This window comes from Taudactylus pleione, unplaced genomic scaffold (genome assembly GCF_031769625.1).
Source record: "Taudactylus pleione unplaced genomic scaffold, aTauple2 ptg000842l, whole genome shotgun sequence".
NCBI lineage: Eukaryota > Metazoa > Chordata > Amphibia > Anura > Myobatrachidae > Taudactylus > Taudactylus pleione.
This window is the reverse complement of record NW_028285244.1, coordinates 5,092,615-5,109,403: the sequence shown is the minus strand read 5'-3', so window position 1 is coordinate 5,109,403 and position 16,789 is coordinate 5,092,615. Positions and strand designations below refer to the sequence as shown.

General features: G+C 46.8%; 1 protein-coding gene across 1 annotated transcript in view; it reads left to right on the top strand.

Annotated features, from left to right (window-relative positions):
- The window catches only part of PARP4 (poly(ADP-ribose) polymerase family member 4), a 271,504-nt gene that overhangs the window by 180,364 nt on the left and 74,351 nt on the right, over positions 1-16,789 (top strand). The window contains exons 36-38 of the mRNA XM_088458553.1: positions 4,969-4,989; positions 9,912-10,559; positions 11,960-12,151. Coding sequence (XP_088314679.1) covers positions 4,969-4,989; positions 9,912-10,559; positions 11,960-12,151 — 861 coding nt within the window. The remainder of the gene's footprint in view (positions 1-4,968; positions 4,990-9,911; positions 10,560-11,959; positions 12,152-16,789) is intronic.

Below are 16,789 nucleotides of genomic sequence, written 5' to 3'. Positions count from 1 at the left end.
CGTTTGCGGACAATTATTTTTCTAAGTGGGAATCCCCTCCACAGGTGGATTTTCATGTGACACGCCTAGTCCAAAGTGCCACATTGCCATGCCCTCCATGTCCTCCTTGAAGGATGCTACGGACCGCAAGGTGGAGATCTGCCTAAAGTCCGTTTATTCCCTCGCGGGGGGGGGGCATCCAGACCGGCTATGGCCGTATGTTGGGTAGCCAGAGCTATGGAGCGCTGGGCTGATAGTTTGGAGGCGTCTTTGGATTCCGACTGTTCGGCTGAACAGGCCGAGTTAGTAGGCAATCTCCGGGATTCGGCCACTTACATCAATGAAGCGGCCTTGGATATCAGTACCCTCACATCTCGGATTTCTTCGGCAGCCGTTGCTGCTCGTCGCACCTTATGGTTGCGATCCTGGAAGGCGGACGCTGATTCCAAGAAGGGCTTGGAAGCTTTGCCTTTTAATGGAGAAGTCCTATTTGGTCCGGATCTGGACAAAATTGTAGCCACGCTAGCGGCAGCCAAGTCTGCATGTCTCCCGGCTGCTGTGGTCCCTTCCAGTTCGGGTACGTCGTCCTTTCGGTCTTACAGGGCCCAGGGTAGACCTAAAGCACAGTCTTTTCCCCAACAGGCTGGCCCCAAGAAATCAGCCAAGCCCAGGAAACAGGCCTGGAGTACCAGACGTCCGGCCCCTAAGGCAGATGACAAACCTGCGGCCTGACGGTCCGGGCCTCCCTTTGGGGGATTCCAAAGTGGGAGGCCACCTGCTGCAGTTCGCCCAGTGTTGGTCGGTAACCACGACAGACAATTGGGTTCACGAGGTGGTTTCTCACGGGTATGCCCTCTCCTTTTGGCACAGGCCCCCATCCCGATTCTTCACCACGGGTCTTCCCTTAGACCGGAACAAAGCCTTGGAACTGCGGCAGGTTATGCACACTATGCTCCAGGCTGGAGTTATAGTGCCTGTTCCATTCTCCCAGAGGGGCCAGGGTTTCTATTCCAATCTGTTTTTGGTGCAGAAACCCAATGGGTTGTACCGTCCGATCCTCAACCTCAAAGCACTCAAGTCCTTGCGGGTGCCGCGGTTTCGAATGGAGACCCTACGGTCCATCATTCTGGCGCTGGAACCTGGGGATTACATGGTGTCGTTGGACATACAGGACGCTTACCTGCATGTCCCTATTCTTTTACGCCATCAACAGTTCCTCAGGTTTGCAATCCGCAACGATCACTTCCAGTTCCGGGTGTTACCTTTTGGCCTGGCGACAGCACCACGAGTGTTCACCAAGGTTATGGCGGTCATGGCGGCTTACCTGCAGCTGCAGGGAGTCCGCATGTTGCCGTACCTGGACGACCTTCTGTTGGTAGCAGGATCTCCAGAGCTCCTTCTACGCCACTTGGACCTGACGATTGCGGTACTGCAACGGCACGGCTGGTTAATAAACTGGCAAAAGTCCACCCTGATCCCGTCTCAGAGGATTCTGCACCTCGGAGTCTTATTGGACTCCAGACAGCAAAGGATCTTTGTGACGGGGGAAAATATCTCTGCCTTACAGTTGAGGGTGCGCAGTTGTCTGCAGAGTCGCCGTGTGTCTCTGCACTCGGCGATGAGGTTACTGGGCTCCATGGTGTCAGTATTCGACATGGTGGAATATGCCCAGTTTCACTCCAGACCTCTGCAGCAATTGATCCTGTCCAAATGGAATGGACTGCCTCAGAGTCTAAAATCCCAGACGATGGTGCTCACTCCGGAGGTTCGCCTGTCCCTAGCCTGGTGGTTACAGACGACCCATCTCAACAAGGGTCGTCCATTTTGGGTGGCGAATTGGGACCTGTTGACAACGGACGCCAGCCTTCGGGGCTGGGGAGCAGTCACGGGTCCACACTTGTTCCAGGGCAGATGGACTTAGCCGGAAAAGGAGCTTCCAATAAACATCTTGGAACTCTGCACGGTTTTCAATGCTCTCCAGCAGGCACATCGGGTTCTCCGAGGTCACCCCGTGCAGGTCCAGTCGGACAACTCCACCACCTACATAAATCAGCAAAGAGGAACCCGAAGTCGGGCGGCACTCGTGGAGGTGTCCCGCATCCTGGTCTGGGAGGAACGCAATCTCCCGGCCATATCAGCAGTATTCATTCCGGGAGTCCTCAACTGGGAGGCGGACTTTCTCAGTCGCCAGGACGTTCATCCGGGAGAGTGGTCTCTGCACCAGGACGTCTTTCAACTTCTGGTGGACAGGTGGGGTCTTCCAGAGATCGACCTCATGGCGTCACGGCACAACAACAAGTTGCCGGTGTATGGGTCTCGCACAAGGAACGAAAAGGCGTCTCTGGTGGATGCTCTATCCGTCCAGTGGACGTTCCGGTTTGCTTATCTCTTTCCTCCGTTTTCCCTTCTTCCACGGGTAATCCGGAAATTCAAACAGGAAGGAGGGACGCTCCTGTTGATAGCTCCCGCGTGGCCCAGGCGGCACTGGTTCTCAGACCTTCAGGGTCTGTCCGTGGACATTCCTCTGCGGTTGCCGTTACGACCGGACCTACTGTCACAGGGTCCTTGTCTTCACCCGGACCTGACTCGGCTGTCTTTGACGGCGTGGCTGTTGAGACGGCCATGTTAAGGTCCAGGGGGTTTTCCAGCTCTGTAGTGCAAACTATGCTAAGGGCTCGGAAACCATCTTCTGCAAGGATATACCATCGTGTGTGGCATACGTTCTTCCAGTGGTGTCGACCGAGAGGTTATGCCCCTCGGGAGTTCCGTCTGTCTAGAGTGTTAGCTTTCCTACAGGCGGGACTGGACCATGGGCTTCGCCTTGCTTCTCTGAAGGTGCAGGTGTCTGCCCTGTTGGTCTGGTTCCATCGTAGGATTGCTGCGATCCCTGATGTGCGCATCTTTATGCAAGGTGTTCTCCGAATTCAGCCACCTTTTGTTCCACCGGTGGCGCTTTGGGATTTGTGGTCCTGAGGGGTCTCCAGGGACCGCCGTTTGAACCACTGGGCTCAGTGGACCTTAAATGGCTGACAGCTAAAACAATATTCCTTCTGGCCATTGCTTCGGCCAGACGTGTTTCTGTCTTAGGGGCTCTCTCCTGTAGACCCCCTTTTCTGATTTTTCATAGGAACAGGGCGGTGCTGCGCACTCGTCCTGGATTCCTTCCCAAAGCTGTTTCAAGTTTCCATATCAACGAGGAAATCGTTGTGCCGGCTTTCAACTCACCTGACCTTTCGGTGGGTGAGGCCACTTTGGACGTTGTGTGGGCCTTAAGGATTTATGTTGACCGCACTTCTTCGTTTAGGAAGTCGGACACCTTGTTTGTCCTCTATGGCTTCCGTAAAAAGGGTTGGCCTGCTTCAAAGCAAACTTTGGCAGGTTGGATTCGTATGGCAATTTCTGAAGCTTATCTTCATGAAGGCCTTCCGGTTCCAACCTCTGTGAGGGCTCATTCCACTAAGTCTGTGGGTCCTTCGTGGGCAGCTCGACGTGGTGCCTCTGCAGTCCAGATCTGCAAGGCTGCCACGTGGTCCTCTGTCCATACCTTTGTGTAGTATTACGCGTTTGACACCTTTGCCTCTCAGGATGTAGAAAATATGAGAAATGGTAAGCACTTATCTTTGTTATCTCTATTTCTACGAAGTCCATAGGGTTCCACAGGACTCCCGCCCTGTCGCACCTGTGCTGCAGATGGGCTTTACTCTGGTCACCGGTTTTTCCGTCTCCCTCTGGTGAGAATGTGATTCTTGTGTGTGTCCAGATCTTTTTTTTCTCTCTCTTCCTTCTCCTCCTCCGGCCTATGGCTTGGTACGTAACTGAGATGCCTTGGCTCGGGGGCGGGGTATAGGAGTGGGACCCTCGTGCATCCTGGGAGGCTGAAAACTTAACTCTATGGTGCCCGATGCCTGACGTCATCACCTATACCCCCCCTATACCTATACCCCCCCAAGGTATCCCTATGGACTTCATAGTAATAGAGATAACAAAGGTAAGTTCTTACCATATCTCATATTTTTTAGAAATCACAGGTGTATCTGTAGTTTATTTAAACAAGTACTGTACAATCTAATGTCTGTAGCGGTTTAGTCTTGATACAAAGTGATCATTTCAAGCAGTACCCGTGACTGTTTGCACTGCCTGAACGTGATTGGCCAGCCTCTCATGGATCACAGGTTAAACTGTGTATTGCATGGCGTGGATTCTATGCTGCATACAGTACACCGAGAAATGCTACGACTGGTACGCCACGCCATAACGCATATTGACATGCTGCGACAGGGAAGCCAGAATGCCGCGCTATGAGCAAAGATGTAGCAGGACACATCTGTAGTCTCAGCCAATCGCCTCTAATACACTGTGACAGGCTTTGTGCTTTCTCTGCGACATGACTAAGGGACTGATTCAAGTGAGGGCACAATTGGTCCTACTTCTGCATATTCCTGATGATCAAGACCCATTTTGCGAATGTGCAGAACGGGTCCTGCAAGATTGCACGCAGGCCATGCTATGCCTCTGCCTGATTGACAGGAAGAGGCATTTGTAAATATTTCTAACGGCAGTGTGATCTATAGGGAATGTTATTGGTGATGAAATGGACCTCTTGTTATAGGCTTCTGGTTGTAATTTTTCCTGTATGTATTTATATATTTTTCCTGTATGTATTTATATATTTTTCCTGTATGTATTTATATCTTTTCTTACTTAGAAAATTAATTAAAAAAAACAAATTCACTTGGACACTAATTGCAACACTTGTGTATAATTACAAGATTACATCATGAAGAGGAACACTGATAGTAGGTGTAGGTGGGTGCCTACTGCTTAGCTTAGGATGTAATGACGGTCTTGTGAATTACTTTTGCTATGGTTCAGATACTGTATAAGGAAAGTTAATTTATAAGAGGAAGACCATGTAAACTGCTGAAATGAATTGAGCAATATTCACCGTTCTCTGATCACCATTTTTATGTTGTATTATCTTATTTTCAGGAACCTGATGAGGAACCGGAGGTACGTTCCTTCTGCATGTCTTGTGTCACTTTACCTTCAAATTTGTATCCAATTATGTGTCTAGAAATGGTTTACTGTAATGTTGTTTTATGCAAAAGGTTAGGTCATACCCAGCCATCTCCTAGAATTATATTATTGGTGGCCAGGGGACCACATTAGTCACAGGAGAATATTGGTAGAACACGCTTATTGATTACCTGTATGAATACCCCGAAACCGTTATACCCAAATGTCGCAATTTAGCGCTCCAAGTCGCATAAGAAATAATTGCTTTCCAGACTTTGATTGTGGTTCCAAAGCACAAAAAGTTCTTATTGCAATAAAAAAGGTAAGTTACATGCTTTGATCTATTACAATTAGCGCAAAAGACAATTAAATACAAAGGTACAGCCGATACATACGCTAGCGCTCTGGATCCGGATTCTCGGCATCAAACGTGATGCCTCCATCAAGAGAGAAAGAAGATGACTGACTATAGGACAGAGAGCGCTAACATATATATTCTACAGAGAGTGGACAACACAATAGAAATGAGCTGGCATAATTCTGTTGGTTTTTGCTCTTGGTTCTTGGTACGATGCAGGTCATAGGTCAGTTTGTCCAGTGATAGTTCAGCCCTCCAGCGGCTCTTTGTGTATCTTTTCCCGCCGAAGAACAAGTTCAAACTAGTTTAGACACTACATTATAGAGTATACATTCTAATCCATATCTCTCTATATTCCATAACGTGCAGACACATGTTCCGATCTCCTTGCCGATAGAACCGGAGATCTGCAAATAAATAGTGATTTAGAATGGTACCAAACATGGTCTGTCTATTATGTACTAAACCTTAGATATCAAATACATTCATTTCACAAATATAATTGGTAGCGAATAAAACCTCTAATATTAACCTTAATACTAGGAAACCTTTTAATAAGAGTATGCATGTGTAAGTGTGGGGATATTGAGTAAAGACGCTAGTATGCGTTCTGCGTCTGTTTGTGGTGTACAACATGAAATGTGCTTTATGGGATTATTCATATTATAAATATTAATGAATGTATGTATTGTATTGTGAAGACTTTTAACATTGTGCAGTGGCAGACGCACAACGCTAATAATCATAACATAGCGCCGTGTACATATACCTTCTACACAAAGGTATCGTGTAGACGATGCAAGATGGCGTTGTGCAGACGACGCACAATGGCGTCTTGCAGATATCAATTTTACAATTTAGGTCTCAGCCAACCATCCGGCTTCGACACCTGCATGACCACATTGGTTACAGGAAAATATTAGAAGACCACACTTATTGATTACCTGCTTGACCACATTGGTTACAGGAGAATATTAACCCTAATCTTCACCCTTTTCTTAAACCTATCCCTCCCCTTGGTGCCTAAACCTAACTGTCCAGTAAGTGCCTAACCCTAACTGTCCCCTCCGCAGCCTAACCCTAACCCTAGCCTTCCGGTAGGTGCCTAACCCTAAATCGTGAGTCAATCATTTCTGTGTGGACCATTTCCTTGTCAACCTTTTGTACCTAATAAAAATAAGAAAAAACAGCGCTTACCCAGATCAGGGAAACAAGTATTTATGCAGCAGTAAAAAAGAGGTTTTTGCTACCTTTTGACAACCGTACAGAAAAGGCAATATACTGCACTTAAATACCCCAGTCAGAACCTTTTGTACCTGTCAACCTTCTGTGCTGTAAACCTTCCATGTCGACATCTGCTGTCAATCAAATCATTGTCAACCATTGTGGACCTTTCAAATGGAACCTGGGCTGTTTGCAGACACGCCGACAGCCAACGCCAGTCTTGGGTGACAGGGGGGCATGGCCTAATCACGGCAGGCGTGGCCATGACCGCTTAGTAAAAAAAAAAAAGTTTGCAGATGCGTGCTGCGGAGGGGGCGCTCCGAGCCTCCTCAGCCAGGCTATAATAGCCAGTGGGGGGGGCGCAATCAGTGTGATCGCTAACCCCCACAAGCAAAGGAGACTGCTGCGGCTGCTACTTAGCAGCCGCGAGCAGTCTCCCAGTGCAGCCCAGCACACAGCAGCGTGTGCAGGGCTGCTGTAATGTAGGAGGGGGGCGGCGCTGGACCCGGGTAATTAGTCCCCTCTCCCCCCCCCCCCCCCCTCTCAGCGCCCCTGGCTGTTTGCTGTGACTGCAGCAATAGTGTATGAGCACCAATCTGTACTACACTATATTTCTGTTTTTATCGTTTCTTTTTTTATGATTCATGTAGTCTAATCTAGGCTGCCAAGGGCACATTTTTAAGGTATTAATTTCCTTGCCGTTTAATACTCTTGTCTGATGCCTGCATTTCTGACCATCATATATAGTGCTTGCTTTCCTCTTGGTGCTTGGCACATGGCTCGTACTCCTCCCCAGTCCCTCAGACTGGATCCCACATTCTCACGATCTATAAGGTAGTCCTGCATGCCTCGGGTCCCTACTCCTCCCTCCCTTCTCTAACCTATCTCTGGGTTTCTTCATTCCTATGTTTGTTTCTTTTATACAAAACAAACATGTTGTTGGTATCAGCATTATACTTCTCTATATCATTTACTTATATTATTGATTCACTCCTTGCCCTATAACCTTACTGTAATTTTGGAAAAATCTTTATGGGTCACTTAAATTTTGTGCGATTTCAATACTGCAAATGTGCAGCTTAGAAATTGGACACATTGTGGCTTATTTCCTTGATGTGCGCTCCTGATAATTGCATCATCTAATTGTAAATGGCAAATTGAGGGTATAGTGACAATGTCGTGGTGCATTACTTGTACAGTGCATGAAAAAGTTGGGAAATCATCCTGAACCCCAAAAAGGTGGCAAATAAGCTATCAGGACAGTGTAGGAGCAGGGATCTGATTATGGTTTGTGGGGGCCCCAGGGCAACTAAATTGTGGGGTCCTCTAACCATAAAATTATATTAGGTCAGTGCCCCCGGTATAAACATTATGCCACATAGGGACTAAAGCATGGAAACCAGCCCACTCCAGTATGCCACACATTGCACCCCAGTATTCCACACAGAGCCCCCCCATATTAATATTATGCCCCAGTTCTCCCCAATAAGCCACACATAGTGCCCCCAGAATGCCACACAGCCACCATATTAATATTATATTCCTGTGCCACCTCAGTATGAAGGAGCCCTCCATATTAATATTGTGTCCCAGTCCCTCCCCAGCATGGCACACATTGCCTCCCCAATATGGAACAAAGAACCCATTTTTAATATGTCCCATTACCCCTTCAATGTGTAACAGATACCCCAATATTACCATGTTCCTGTCTCCCCACCCAATACGCCACATATTGTCCCCCCCAGTATGCTACACAGGCCCATATTAATATTATGCCCCAGTATTTCATAGAGACAAACCTAAAGAGTGGTAAAGTGACCGCCAACAAGTGTACAGCAACAAATAACAGTGTGTACAGTACTGTACAGTTTGCGGATTTACATTCAAATGGCTCTAATGTTGTTTTTAGGGTATTAAATACAAATTTCAGGGGCAAACCCAGGATTTTTAGGGGGGGGTCCATATTTGTGTGAGTGTGACACACACACACACAGCTTACATCACACACATAGCGTACACACACTCCCGCTGCCGGGATACTGCCGGTTCAGCTTCCGTGTCAGGCTGTCTCCGTCTCTAGCAAAAAAAATATGTTTGGTCAGGGGGAGTTTCTGTGTACTCAGAAACCCCCCTGCGTGCAGTAGTGAGTCTGTAAAAAGTTGTATAGATCCCTTGGAACTCTCATCTGGAACTTCAAAAATACAGCACCCAGCATACATGTCCCACATCATTCAACCCATTTTTAGCATTTTTAGGAAAAAAAATATCTAATAAAAATAAAACATTTTTCATTAGGCAAATGTTATTATTATTAATTGGGAGGGGTGTCCCACAGCAGCTGCACTATGGGCCTAATCCACAGCTATTTCCGTACATCTCCAATGTTTCAGATCTGCGGATGCACAGAAGACACACTGCATGTGTAGATCTGCGTTTGTGATGTCGCTCGCAGTGTCCCATGGCTGACATGCTGTCGGCGTTTGAGGGGGCAGCGATGGGCAGCGTTTCAGAAAACGGGGGGCTGTCAGCCCCATTTTCTGGGCGTGCCAAAGCCAGTAACTGCATCCTTGGACTCTTCTTCACTGGCCCCGGCAGAGCGAATTTCACTGGACATCCTGAGTAACCTGAGGGTTATTCAGATGGCCGATGTTCACGCAGTTGCTCTGGAGACGCAGCAGCGGATCACAGTAGCCTGCAGGGGGCATTTTTTTTTTACCTAAGGTGTCTTCTGCTTCATTTGCATCATTTCCTACAAAGACATCTACTTCATCTAACTAATTTGGGTCCACCCTACCAGTATTGGTTTATACATACCATTGGGTGGCAGGGAGGAAACTCCAAGGAGTAGATTTTATTTGGTCCGATTTCATTATATGCCAAGATATATATTGCCTAAAACAGAGGTTCCCAAGGCACCCTAACGGTCAAAATTTTAAGGACGTCCATGGATGAGCAGAGAAGATTAAATCAAATTAATTGAGGTACTAGTTTAGTCATCTGTGCCCAAGCATGGCTATCTTAATAAAACCTGGACCGTTAGGGTGCCTTGAGGACCGAGTTTGGGAAGCTCTGACTTAAAATAACCAAAACTGCAGGAGTGTAAACTGAAGTAATGTTTCCTTTACTATTACTCCATGCCAGTATCGGGCACCAAAGTGGATATTTCAGTGCACCAGTCACACTATTACAATACTGGCATGGTTCCACTTTATTTCACATAACTCCGGGATGTTACTCAGGCACATCCACACTAGTGATTATTGTATATTTCTGCAGAAAATGTTTAAACATTCAAAATAAAGGATAATAATAAACCTTTGTCTTCCGTATCTAGTGCATATACGACATACCTAAAGGACATGCAGAGGCGCCCGAAGGATTTGGAAGTCCGGGACTCTTTGGTCAAGCAGCAGATATTCCTTTGCCGTTGCATCAGCTTTTTCAAACTCATTCTGCATTTGCTTCTCCAGCAGCCCTTAGTTCTCCAGCCTTTGCTCCTCAAGCCTTTGGTTCAGCAGCCCTTAGTTCTCCAGCCTTTGCTCCTCAAGCCTTTGGTTCAGCAGCCCTTAGTTCTCCAGCCTTTGCTCCTACAGCCCTTAGCTCTCCAGCCTTTGGTTCAGCAGCCCTTAGTTCTCCAGCCTTTGCTCCTACACCCTTTGGTTCAGCAGCCCTTAGTTCTCCAGCCTTCGGTGTTGCTTCTGCAGCCTTTGGTTCAGCAGCCCTTAGTTCTCCAGCCTTTGCTCCTCCAGCCTTTGGTTCAGCAGCCCTTAGTTCTCCAGCCTTCGGTGTTGCTTCTGCAGCCTTTGGTTCAGCAGCAGATATTAATTTGCCGTCACATCAGTTTTCTCAAACTCGTTCTGCATCCTTTGCTTCTCCAGTCTTTGGTTATGCAGCTCAGAGTGTTCTACTTTCTTCAGCTTTGGGTTCTAGTGATTCACCTGCTGCCGGCTCAGCAGCTCCACAAGTGCTCGCAGCAAAATCGGTATGTTTATTTTTGTGTTCTTATTATTTGTGAAGTTTCGGAGAGTAAAAAGAGAGGGGGTTATCACTGCACTGGTGTATATAATATAATATATTGCTACAGGTTGAGTCTCCAATATTTAAAATGCTTGAGACCAGAAGTATTTTGGATATCAGATTTTTCTGTATTTCGGAATATTTGCATACTATAATCAGATATCTTGTGGATGGGACCCAAGCCTAAACACAGAATGTATTTACTGTATGTTTCATATGCACCTTATAAACACAGCCTGAAGGTAATTTTATACAATATTTTTAATAATTGTGTGCCTCTAACTATCAGAAAGCAAAGGTTTCACTATCTCAGTCACGCTCAAAATTCCTTATTTTAGAATATTTGGATATGGGGGACCTGTACTTTGTGTCATAAAAATGTAATTGGAACTTTTCATTTAAATGTAAACATTTAATCAGACAAATGTTTCATAGGGGCACATATTTATTATCTAAAAAGAGAAATAGAAATGATGGTGAACAATAGAACCATGAATGTCACATCACCGTATTACTGTAGGATGGCGTAAGTGCTGATCATACAATTAGCCACACCGCAATGAGGGTATAACGCGCAATAGCTTGTCACTAGCTTCCCCATAGGAGTAATTGTTCTATTGCAGTCATGCAAAAGTCTGTCTCAGTGGTGTGGCCCATATTATGATACCTATAGGGACCGATATTAGGGGGTGAAGTCCTGCAGATGTCGGGGTGTATGTATATATTTCTGTGTGCAGAACATTTGGGTGAGTAGAAATGTGTTGTTCTGTTTTTATTTCCTTGCAATTGGAGTTGTCACACTGTTCATTTATTTTCCTTAAAATACTGCATGGCAGGTGTTCAATATGCAATCAAGGCTTCTTTTTCTCTAGTTCTAATGTTACTGGGCATCGGAGTGGCTATTTAAGGCCCTAGTTGCTCTACTATGATATGGTGATGCCCCAGAGAGGTGGTTACATTTTCTCACACATAACCCTGGGCTGCTCTGTACAAGTGACTGTTAATGTGCGTACACACGGGACGATGTGCGCCCTGAACGAACATCGTCCCATGTGTCCCCGGCAGGGGTGTGCTCAGTGTCGTTAACAACACTGAGCACACACCCTGAACTAAAATGAAGAATGATTTTGTTCAGTCCCGGGCTCCCTCCCTCATTCCCGAACATGTCCAACCTGACCATATCGTCAGGTTGGACAGGAAGTTCGGGTTATGAACAAAAACAAGAAACGGCAAATGGGAGCGGGCATTTGTAGTTTTCGTTCATCGTTTTGGGGCAAATACTGAATGACAAATCGTTCAAAACACCTTTAGACTGTTATTGTATATTTCTGCAGCAAATATTTAAATTTTGTTCTCTGATCCTAGATCGCATTAGACTTGTCCAGGGCAGAAGTAGCAGCACCAGTAGCATTTGGCAGTTCATCTCGCTTTCATGAAAAACAATGTCGTGATGCAAATTTCATTGCTTCTCCACCCTGCCAAGTACAAGCTGAAATTGTTCCCCCTCCTCCACCGCCATGCACTCTTGTTTCACCTGCAGCCCCATTCTCATACCAGGTATGCTTAATTTTATGTGCCTATTATTTGTGCAATTTTGGGGTGTATGCTTTTACTCTGTGCATGACACTTTTAGGTTAGTAATATGTGCATTTTTTAGTTATTATTATTATACCATCATCCCCCGGGCCGGCCATTGTGCCCAACACTTCTGTCTTCTGGGGTGTTATCTTATTTTCCGGTCTGAGTAGACTAAGGTGTTGAACCATTGTTAAATGGCTGCCATGGAGTTGTGCAGGAAATATACCATTAGTAATGGAAAGTATTCTGTGTTACAAGTTTGTCTGTGCATTCCTGAATCCAGCAAGTTTAAAAGCAAAAGTGACATTTAGTTTTTGATTAATCACACTCACCAGTAATCACCAGTCCACTGGGGGGTTTTATGAACAAACCAGTGTTGTAGGTCAGAGGTTCCCAAAGGCAGTCCTCAAGGTACCCCAACAGTCCCGGTGTTAGAGATATCCATGGTTGAGCACAGGTGGTTACATAATATTGACTGAGGTACTAATTAAGGGCCTAATTCAGAGATGGACGCTAATGCGATCGCGGCTGCGATTTCCTATGCAATGCAGATGGGTAAATATGCTAATGTTTGTAAAGGTCACCCGAGCATAAGGACGCCCACTGTTGCCTTTGTACCTGTGTGCGACGATGCATACCTACGTTAATATCGGTAACTTCGACGCACATCGAGTGGCCATCTTGGCCTTGCAGCAGGTCTGACCAGCCGCAGACTCGGCACTTGTCCTAACACGTAGAGCACTCTCATGCTGCATATGCAATTGCAGGGGCTTAGTTATGCACATCCATAAAATGGCGTTCAAACGGACAGACTCCTGCGTTTTTCTGACCACACCCCTGTTACCACCCCCAAAAGCTGTAAACCAGTCACTCACTTTTGGTATGGATTCCTATGTGCATCCGTAATTAGAATACAATCTAATTCACATGCACAGTGCGGCTTACACGCATGCGCGATGGCAAACAATCGATCTGCATATGGAATCGCCATTGCGTTCACCTTTGCATCAGGTTCTGAGTCACCTGTGGTCAAGCATTGATATCCTTAAAACCTGTTGAGTTTGGGATCCTCTGGCCTAGGTGCCTAATAGCAGATATTGCTCGGGAGTACTTGTCTGTAAAAGCTGTGTGCAAAGAAAACTTAACCCAGTTAAAAAGCATAGCAATGATCATGGTTAAAACTTCAAATCATGATTGAATAAATGTTTATATTTAGTAGCAGGTGGAAAGGGAAGGCTTTGTTATGAGTTGGCCAGCTGAACATGAATTGCAATGTTTGTAAGTAACATTCCTTGTTCATATACAGTAGGTTACAGTGTGAATTAGGGACACAGGAGGAATCATGTGGTATAGTAAGCAGTGCAGAAAGCTCAGACTTCTTTTATATCATACTTGCCGACATCCTGATTACCAGGTCAGCTCAGCGGGGGAGCATGTCACGGGACAGTGGGTGGGCTGGTGGATGTTATGTTACAATTGCATCATCGTGGCCCTGCCCCCTGCTACACAATGCTGCAATTACTGTGAAACGCGTCATTGGCCGCCCAGACTGCCCATTTTCACTTGGTATGTGGTAGGGGTGAGCGGGTTCGGATTTCTGAAATCCGAACCCCCCCCGAGCCACCCCGATCCGAGGCCGATCCGAGTCAGGCTCGACTTTTCCCGCCTGACTCGGATCTGAAATCGAGGCAAAACGTCATCATCCTGCCTTCCGGGTCTCGCGGGTTTTGGATCCTATATAAGGTACCCGCGTCGGCGCCATTTTCTCACTCGGCTGTGGACAGTGAAGAGGGAGGGTGGGAGTTAGGGCTGGCTGGGCTGTGTAGTGTAGTGTAGTGCAGTGTAGTGTTGTGCTGTGCTGTACTGTGCTGCTGTTGTCCATAGGGGCTGTGTCCACTACTTCAAAGTCCATAGGGGCTGGCTGGACTGTGTTGTGCAGTCAGTTGTCCATAGGGGCTGTGTCCACTCCAAAGTCCTGTGTGTATTGTCCCAGTCCTAAAGGGGTGCTGTAGTGTTGTCCAGGGGGTGCTCTGTCCGTCAGGGGTGCTCCCCCCAAGTGCTAAAAAAAATAAATAATATTTTTTCTGTGTTTGTGAATTGTGTGCACTGTGGCTGCACGTGCATCAACAAAGTAGTGCCAAGCGTGCGCCTGTGTCATAAGTAAAGGGCCGGCTGGCTTGTCCGTTAAAGGGTGCTGTAACCCCCAAAGTACACTCCAAACAAAATAAAAAATATATATTTTTTTGTGTTTGTGAATTGTGTGCACTGTGGCTGCACGTGCATCAACAAAGGAGCAGCGCCAAGCGTGCGCCTGTGTCCCATAAGTAAAGGGCCGGCTGGCTCATTTCTTAAAGGGTGGTGTAACCCACAAAGTGCACTAGTCTCCAACAAAAATAAAAAAATATTTTCTGTGTTTGTGTGCGCCTTAGCCGCACGTATATATCAATATAACATAAATGGAGGACCAAACTTTCTCCGATAAAAATAAAATAGGGAAAGATCAAGAACCACTTCCTCCTAGTGCTGAAGCTGCTGCCACTAGTCATGACATAGACGATAACATGCCATCAACGTCGTCTGCCAAGGCCGATGCCCAATGTCATAGTAGAGGGCACATACAATCCCAAATGACAAAGTTCAGGAAAATGACCTTGAAAAAAACATTTAAATCATCTGAAGAGAAACGTAAACTTGCCAATATGCCATTTACGACACGGAGTGGCAAGGAACGGCTAAGGTCTTTCCCTATGTTCATGACTAGTGGTTCAGCTTCACATGACGATGGAAGCTCTCCTCCCACTAAAAAAATCAAACGAGTTAAGCTAGCAAAAGCACAGCGAAGAACTGTGCTTTCTAAGAAGATATCACAAATCCCCAAGGAGAGACCAAGTGTGCTGTCCTTCCCAGCACTGGACGGGAAGAGGTGGCTCTTTCCACCATTTGCACGCCCCCTGCAAGTGCTGAAAGGAGCACCCACAGTCCACTTGCTGATATGCAAATTGAAGATGTCACTGTTGAAGTACAACAGGATGAGGATACTGGTGTAGCTGGCGCTGAGGAGGAAGTTGGCGAGGAGGATTCTGATGGTGATGTGGTTTGTTTAAATCAGGCTCCGGGGGAGACAGTTGTTGTCCGTGGGATGAAAAAGCCCATCACGGTCATGCCTGGGCAGAAGACCAAACATTCCACCTCTTTGGTCTGGCAATATTTCTATCCAAATCCGGACAACAACTGTCTTGCCATATGTACCATATGTAAAGGTGGAATAAGTAGGGGTAGGGACGTTAACCACCTAGGAACATCCTCCCTTATACGGCACCTGCAGCGCGTTCATAAAAAGTTACTGTCAAGTTCAGAAACTTTGGCTAAGACCGTAAGCAGTCCAGGGACACCTAAATCCTGTTGTCCTGTTGTATCCAAGCGCCTGCAAACCACACCCTCAACTCCCTCCTCGTCAATTTCCTCCTTAGTCAGGATCGGAAGTAGTCCTGCAGGCCATGTCACTGGCATGACTGACTCTCCTATCCGGGATTCCTCCAGAGGATCCTGCATTGCTACGCCTCCTGCTGACGCTGGGAGTCGTTCATCATCCCAGAGAGGAAGTAGGAACACCACTACTTTTACTAAACAATTGACCCTCCAACAGTCCTTAGCGAGGAGGATGAAGTACGACAGTAGTCATCCTGAAGCAAAACGTATAACTGAGGCCTTGACTGCTATGTTGGTGTTAGACGTGCGTCCGGTATCCGCCATTAGTGCAGTGGGATTTAGACAATTGATGGAGGTAGTGTGTCCCCGGTTCCAAATCCCGTCTAGATTTCACTTCACTAGGCAGGTGATACCGAGTCTGTACAGAAACGTCAGAAAAAGTGTCCTCAGTGTCCTGAAAAATGCCGTTGTACCCAATGTCCACTTAACCACGGACATGTGGACAAAGGGAACAGGGCAGACTAAGGACTATATGACTGTGACAGCCCACTGGGTAGATGTATCACCTTACGCAGCAACAGCAGCAGCGTCACCAGTAGCAGCATCTCAGAAACGCCAGCTCGTTCCAAGGCAGGCTACGCTGTGTATCACCGGTTTCAGTAAGAGGCACACCACCGACAACCTCTTAGAAAAACTGAGGGAAATCATCGCCCAGTGGCTTACCCCACTTAGACTCTCCTGGGGATTTGTGATATCTGACAACGCCACCAATATTGTGCGGGCATTACATCTGGGCAAATTCCAGCACGTCCAAAGTTTTGCTCACACAATAAACTTGGTGGTGCAGAATTTTCTGAAAAGCGACAGGGGCGTGCAGGAGACGCTTTGGGTGGCCCGAAAAATTTCTGCCCACTTTCGCCATTCAGCGACTGCGTGCCGAAGACTGGAGCGCCAGCAAACACTCTTGAACCTGCCCCGCCATCACCTGAAGCAAGAGGTTGTGACGCGGTGGAACTCAACCCTCTATATGCTTCAGAGGATGGAGGAGCAGCAAAAGGCCATTCAAGCCTATACATCCACCTATGACATAGGCAAAGGAGGGGGTATGCACCTGACTCAAGCGCAGTGGAGAATGATTTCCGTGTTGTGCAAGGTTCTCCAGCCCTTCGAACTTGCCACACGTGAAGT